The 7,254-nt window shown below is 32.5% G+C and overlaps 1 protein-coding gene and 2 long non-coding RNA genes across 11 annotated transcripts; 2 read left to right on the top strand and 1 right to left on the bottom strand.

Moving 5' to 3' along the window:
- The first annotated feature begins 329 nt into the window (after positions 1-329).
- LOC135143653 (uncharacterized) lies at positions 330-4,219 on the top strand. 9 transcript variants are annotated; one of them, XM_064075557.1, is made up of 8 exons: positions 330-358; positions 496-650; positions 1,892-1,984; positions 2,040-2,387; positions 2,509-2,848; positions 2,901-2,959; positions 3,052-3,504; positions 3,575-4,219. In XM_064075557.1, exons 7-8 carry the CDS (start codon positions 3,404-3,406, stop codon positions 3,927-3,929), a joined length of 456 nt encoding a protein of 151 aa, XP_063931627.1. In that variant the 5' UTR covers positions 330-358; positions 496-650; positions 1,892-1,984; positions 2,040-2,387; positions 2,509-2,848; positions 2,901-2,959; positions 3,052-3,403; the 3' UTR covers positions 3,930-4,219. The 9 variants fall into 9 exon arrangements, with proteins under 9 accessions (XP_063931627.1, XP_063931623.1, XP_063931621.1 ...); XM_064075553.1 differs by having other exon boundaries at positions 2,509-2,681; positions 2,736-3,504; XM_064075551.1 differs by having other exon boundaries at positions 2,509-2,841; positions 2,901-3,504.
- On the top strand, positions 1,219-1,681 carry LOC135143656 (uncharacterized). The gene is made up of 3 exons (XR_010282864.1): positions 1,219-1,294; positions 1,452-1,537; positions 1,618-1,681. It is a non-coding gene; the product is annotated as an uncharacterized LOC135143656 (long non-coding RNA).
- A 1,195-nt stretch (positions 4,220-5,414) lies between the features above and the next one.
- Positions 5,415-5,942, bottom strand: LOC135143628 (uncharacterized). Its single transcript, XR_010282860.1, has 3 exons — positions 5,846-5,942; positions 5,651-5,702; positions 5,415-5,534 (listed from the first exon to the last, which is right to left on the bottom strand). It is a non-coding gene; the product is annotated as an uncharacterized LOC135143628 (long non-coding RNA).
- Positions 5,943-7,254: the final 1,312 nt, after the last annotated feature.

The raw sequence follows: 7,254 nt of genomic DNA, 5'->3' as shown, positions 1-7,254 counted from the left end.
AGAAAAGTTATAGTCGTGTTAAATCCCTTATTATGCAGGAAAAGCAAATTGCATTTAGCAAAGAGTTTCTGTAGTTATACACCCGCTGATGGTCTAGGACTCTATTGTTTGTGCCTATTTTTAAACAGACATATTCCTCGACTACAACTACTACAAAATCGCGTTCTAATATGATGGCGGATGCCCCCATGATTTGTACACAACAGCTAACTACATCTAGAGTGTAACCTCGAGCTTATTTAAGTTTATCTTATTAGACAGACTCTGAATTATTTCTTTTTCGTTGGTTGCCTAGTACTCGTGGTCTAAACAGCCCTTAGACCTACTTAAAGGGGGAAGGGGAAAGCTAAGATTATAGGTTATTATATTAACTTAATTATATATATATATATATATATATATATTATGATATTCTGAAATTGAAACTAACCCATTCCTTTATATTTAATATTTTTAGTACTTTGCTTTTACGTCTATTTATTATAAACTATTTAGCTATATAACGCGCACCTGTTCTCGTTAATGATGCATTGAATCGTTAAGGAACTTGTGGTTTTTGCTCCCTCAATTAAAGTAAATTAAGCACCAATCGATCATAAATCATATCGGTAGTAAGCCAGTGCTATAATGTGTAACACTTCGTCTTTTTGGTATCCAGCTTTCTCTTTTTGTTTTTTTTGTTCATTTTGCTGTTTTAGTTGCTTGTTTTTAAATATATTTCTTTATTATTTAGTTAGTTATTCTATTAATTATTCAATCTATAATATATCCTTTTTTATTAAAATACTTGTTATTTTACCTATAATTTTTAGACGTGTGTTTCTAATTAAAAATCACATAAATCTGTTTTGTTTATTTTACTTGTCGACAATTTTAAATTTTAAAACGTTTCTATGATTTTGCCTGCACTATATTAAAAAAAGTTAAAAAGGTAAGTTTTAACGGGGAATACTAAGGAAACCGTTTTACTCTTCTATAAATTCCTTTGGTTTTCGTCTTATTTAAACACTTGCTTCCTTTTTAGAAGGAACTTGCAATTTTAAACTTATACTATGTCCAAACTGGCCTTTTCACGTATATAACCATTATTTGGAAGTGAACTGGTTATTGGCCCTAGTTTATTAATTTATTTCCCATTGGTAGACAACAGTTTGTAAAAATTAAGGTGGTCTAGACTTTCTGTATTACTACACTTTGGCATTTGTTCTCCTTCTTTAGGCACTTAAATTTTATTTGTTTCTCTCCATGCCTTCTTTGAAAGAGAAACCTCCAATTTATTTAGAAACCACTCTTGGTTCGTGTTTTCCTGTTTAAAATTTGACTTTATTGGGAATGACTATAACTATTTATTAAATATTAATGGCCTAATGAGTATTTTTAATATTGAAGAGTTTCATAAGTTAATATTCATTGATTTGACTTTGAATAATAAGATAGATTCTATTAAATAGATCAGATCTAGTGCGCATTGCAAATCACTTTTTTAAGGTTGGCGACTCACCAGCGTGTCTTTTATCATCAACTTATACTTACTTTGGTTGTATTGCTATTTTTTTTAAGTTAATAAGAGAGGCAGACTTGATAATGTTCTTTATTTACAACTGTTTCATATTTTAGGCAATTTTATAACTCTTTCAAATTCTTCTGTTTTTTTTGAAAATCGTCCCCAACCAATATAAAAATCAACTACCAAAGTCATTGTATTAATGGAAAATTATATAAGAAGTGTTATTCATCATTCAAATGTTTTTTGAGTGCTAAAATATCGAGGGGTTTTTTTTTTACCTTCAGAGCGTTAATAATAAAGAACTCTTATATAATAATGAAAAGTTAAAAGTTATAATCAAAATTAACGAATACCTGAACTTTAACCTCTTCAAATTTTCAAAAGCAGGCATAGTCATTGAAATTCTTGGAAAAGCTATTGAAACAATTTTTATTGACGACGCTTTCCTTCGAAGTTCCGACTTGGAAAATACCTACAGTTTATTTTCTGTAATCTTGCACCTAACTGCACTACTATTACTTCTTTTATTTAGAGCAATACCTTGCGTTACAAAAATTTTGGTGCTGATAAGATTAGCACACTTACAGTACTCTTGCGTATTGCTCCAGACCTTACAAGTGTGTTTATTATCCGCATATCTCTCGAAGTTTACTAACTATTATCTATTACGGTTATATCTTTGTTTCGGAAAAACGGCTAATGCTGCGTGAAAGAGGAAAAATTCAGTGTTCTTAAGGAGTTAGAATTCTGTATTCTTCAAACAGATGCCGTTAGAGTTTAACTTACCCTTTCGACGTGGCATCGATTGTATGGAGCATTACGAGTTGAAGGTTGAGAAGGCTAGCTTTTTCTGTTGTAGAACGCAGTTCTTCGCGAAAAGGTTATAATGAATGCTTCGAAACATTTTTATTGGTTTTTTCTCTTGTGATTAATTTTTTGTTTTATACGGTTGTTTATGATATAGTATTAAGAGAATTTATTTAATTTCCATTTCCTCCCAGGTTAGTTTCGGAGTGTGCTGTGTTCAATTCGAAGTTACCTGTAATTGCCGATTCTTCCTCGGAATACAATTAAGGAGCTACCAGTTAGAAAAGTTGAAACACTGCAAACCTTAATTAACTTAGTGCATTATAATATAAGAATTAGCCCCCCATAAAAGATCAGTTTGAAAAGGGTTTTTATCCATAGAATTTGTGGTAAAAAGCGGGACTTTGGAACATTTTTGTAGATGAGTACATTCGAACATACTCAGAACACTTAAGAGTTAACATTTCCATTTTAAAGTTAACTCGTTTTCAACAAAGCGAGTGCCACTAATGCTGTTTCTTCCAAGAGTTATATGTTCAACTTTCTTTTCCTTGGTTGATAAATCATATTTAAAGCTTCCTTTTAGATGTATGACTGAAATCATTAGTGGATGATTTACACTCACTAACGAAGAACTTTAAAAAGGTTTGGAGCTCATTTTTAAAAGAGGTCATATACTGACCTTTTTGAATCTTCTCCTGGAAATAAAAATTATAAAGGTAATAAGTTTATTTCAGACGTATACTCAAAAGGAGCCACTATATTGGCAAAAGTGAAAAATTGTATAAATTAGTCAAGATGCTTGAGGTAAGGTCTGAAAGAACTGCCAAAGTTAAATGGGATTTCGAAGAAATAGTGCATTTGATGCACGGTCTCCTTATGCATAAAGGAAAATTAAATATATTTATTTTATGCAATTGCCAAGGATTTTAGCTACAACTTTTTTCTTTGCCCCTTCAATATATCAATTTAAAAGATGCTAGCAAGAGGATAGAAGCTAATAGTGTCGAAAGCTAAATTATTGGTTCGCATAAACGTTTTGACCTCAAAGAATTTCTTATTGATGCCAGAAAACGTATATGGATAAATATGGTTTGGCTCTTGATGGTAATGCCACTCACGCATACTTTGGGCTTGTTAAGCATGAATTACAGCTCCACAGAAATGGAAGCAGACTTTCTTAAGCAGAGGTAAGCAACAAGAGTTTGCCGAAACACTATTTTTCTGAACTAATATGCGTAATGAATTACCTCAATCTAGGAGTAGCTTGGAAGGGATGAATTTACCCCATGATGCCTCGAGGAAACGTGCCACTGACGTGTGGCAATCCTACGCCCTATGTGTCACGACTGGATCAAGGCCAAAGGTCTGCAAGGTTCCATCAAATGAGGGATCTTCAGATATTTTTAGGGATTATCGGTGTGCTGATAAACCTATTAACGCTGAAACCCGAATGTACCAGTGTCTCTTGCAGGGCCCCTCTTTAAATTTTGTTGACATCTCAATAGAAAGGGTTGATAGCATTACCGAGGATAAGCAAGATGAAACGTTAGTACACGGCACAGAAGGTTATGAAGGCAGAAGTTATAAAGTTAGTTATTGTAAGTTTTTTTGAGAATAGTTCCTGATATGGGCCCTATTGGCAATCTAGCTAGACTACATCAAAGAATAGAGAATAAATACAAAAGTTCGGGCTCGTTTACTTTAGGAAAATCTTTAAATTTATTGTTTGATGCCCTTCGCAGGCCACCTGTAGATTTAAACGAGAAATTTTAGATTTTTTAGCAGAGTTTGACCTTTTAAAGAGAGTTGTTAATAAAACTAAAAAGTATATTTTTGTGGGAGAACCATAAATTTTATTACTTTTTATTTTTCCTAATGGTTGATGGATTTGTTTATTTTTGGTCTGGGTTGAAGTTAAACTGTGATGGTGATTTGGAATTTTGTATGCCCTTGTTTCAGGGTTCATTTATGTATCTTTTTTTACTTTAAAAAAAAAAAATAAATGTTATCCCTACCTTTTGTTTATTACAATCTCTGTTATCAGATATAATATTTTATATATACTTCAAAATATAAAATCTTTTAAAATAGGTTTTGAGACCATTTGAGCCTTTTTTACAAACTTTTGTTGGTATATCTATTAGTAGTAGTATAAATAATTTACTAATTGGTTACATTACTTTTTATAAATTACTTTTTTTCTTAGCACTTCAAGTGTCCTTTTTATTTAGTACCCTTAACTCTTTGACTTTATTTTACTTTGTCGAGGCTCTTATATTTATCTGTCTTAGAGAATCTTTTATATTTTAATTGTTGGTCTTACAAAATCTATATTTTGCAGGTATAATAAAAGCAAAAATAACTGACGTTACCTTTCAAATTTTTAGTAATTCTTAAAAATTTAGTATTGTTTGCATATTTGTAACTCTAAAAAATAATTAATTTTTAAAGTAATATTAATTTAAATTTTATTAGTTTTTGAAATATAACAATTATTTTATTAGTTTTGCTAAATAATTTATTATTTTTTATTTTTAAATTTTCAGTATCGCTAAGTAAAATTAAAAATTTACCTTTATTCTTGTTTTTATGATTCCAATTTATGGCACACTTAGAAGCTTGTAGGTTACTAATAAGCTCCAACTCATCTGTAGAGCTTACACATTCTTATTATCGTAGCTTTGAAAAGGAAAAAAGCCATTTAATTTCTTTTTAAGCAGGTTTACTAAAAAGCTGAAACAACTTATATATTTCCCCCTTAATTCTTTGCTGTCCAACATCAATAACCATGCTTTCAGCTTTTAGATTTGGAAAAGGTTTATTAACTTCAGCCACAATTTTTTTAAATTCAACAAAAAGGTGGGATAAATCAACAAATTCACTCTCAAGGAGCGAATCCATATTCTTGTTTATATAAAAAATTACAAGCAACCGATGTTGTTGCCACCAAACAAAAACCCAACTCTTTAATTTTGATAAACATTATCTATTTCCACTAATTCGGCGCATTCTGACGCTCTTTTTAAAAATTTATAAAGTTAACTACTCCAGTCTTCAAAAATAGGCACTCCTATAACGGCGTCAATATTTATTATATAGCTATATTAAAAGTTATAATTTTCTTTGTTTAACATAAGTCTCCCTGGCACATTGCTTCCTCAGAGGCTTTCTCTATTTTCAGTAAACTCGTTTTTAAAAGTATAATTTCGCAAAGTGGCTTTTAAAATAAAAAGGATTTAAAGAATTAAAAAAAATAATACAAACATCCTCAATATTCTTGCAAAAGTTTTATAACTAGCAATTTTTTTTTGTTTGTTTGAAGCTGTTTCTTACCTTCAAAGCGCGTTCAGACATGGTAATAATGGCTATACCTTCTTTGAATAATCTAAATATTTAAAAAAAAGTCAACCATCTTAGAAGGTAAACTTAACGTCTACGCTAGCAGAACATGGGAGTAAATCAATAAAACTTTTCTCATTTAAAAAAAATCTTTGTTAGAAAGTTTGCACAATTTTGAAAACTATTTACCACTTGGATGGTGCAAGACTTACTAGATATTGCAATCTCTCCTCAACCCTAACAATAAACTTCCAAGTTTTACTCGTTACAAAGCTGAGTAAAAATACTTTCGTATAACATTGCAATGATACGTAAAATAGAGCTTAACAGGCATTAAACAAGAAAAAAGAAGTACTATTTATTTTGCTACCAATAAATTTATTTAATTAAAATGTGACAAACCCACCCTAGCTCGCGGCAAAAACATCCCTGGAATAAGTATACTGGTTAATAACACCATTTAGTTCACGTTTCTTCGATCAGTTATCTAGGCCGACTTTAACATGTCACTAACACTGATGCACTCTGATACTTAGCCAGGACAGTATTAGTTCAAGGCTACTTGACCTATTACTAGATACATAAACCAAATGCCGAAATGAACCAGCGGCCTAGGAACGAGGCATAAGGTTATTAGTCACCGCTCATTGCAGAGCAGCCACAACGTTTGCTTTTGTCTTTGTAACTTGCGCCGACAGTGTTTTACTCTGGCAACTGAGCCAATATTGTTAATGTTTCAGTAAAGGCTCAAAAGGCTCTTTATTCACTACGTGTAAGAATAAATAGTTTCAGAAGGCAAGGCCAGTATACCTCACTACGGCATTATTTTAAAAAAAAGTTTAAGGTTAATTAACCTTTACTAATTAATAGACAATAAACTCCAAGGTTGGTCAAAAGAGCTATACGGTTCTAGTCTCTTAACACGAAGGGACCAGGCGCAAGGCATGTGCATAACCATAACGTATGCTTCTTGACGCAAGAAAGATAATATCTGCCAAAGAACCCAAGCTAACATGAAGGTTTTACCAATTTTAAAAGCCTATCTTTCGATACGACCAGAAAAGAACTTACAGCTTTCTAGAGTAACGCGCAGTCCTAAGCTTAGAGCACACCGCAGGAAGGTACCATTCACGGTCCATTGGTTTGTAATGCCATAACGTAGCCGATGTATTAAATCGGATACTAGCCATAATTTGCTAAGAATGAGAATTAACAAACAGAGAGTTTCCAGGAAGAGCCGCCATGCACTGCCGAACAATAGAGGATGACCTGACCCGCAGCAGATAAGCCTACAGTTGCACGCCATTTTATCTCTGGATAGCACCCAAAAGCAACACTAGATCGAAAACCATCGTGAAGCCTCAAAGAATGCCATCCATGGTAGACGCTTTTTATAGAGGGATGATCTTTTTCGAACGCTTGACGATAATGGCCTAGCGACAAATAGCAATCCTCGCTCCATTAAAGAGTGTACACCGGCAACGAGAATTGTTAACAGTCAAAGGCCTCAAAAGAAGACTAGTGCTACCACTGAACGCCCAACCTACACAGCTGCTAAAATTGAATCTTTAAAGGATCGCCGAGGCGTACCTGGCCGT

Source organism: Zophobas morio, unplaced genomic scaffold (assembly GCF_036711695.1).
Source record: "Zophobas morio isolate AGI-343-1 ecotype UQ-CSIRO unplaced genomic scaffold, CSIRO_AGI_Zmor_V1 ptg000068l, whole genome shotgun sequence".
NCBI lineage: Eukaryota > Metazoa > Arthropoda > Insecta > Coleoptera > Tenebrionidae > Zophobas > Zophobas morio.
Note: the sequence above shows the minus strand (reverse complement) of the source record. Positions and strands in the feature narration are given on the sequence as shown.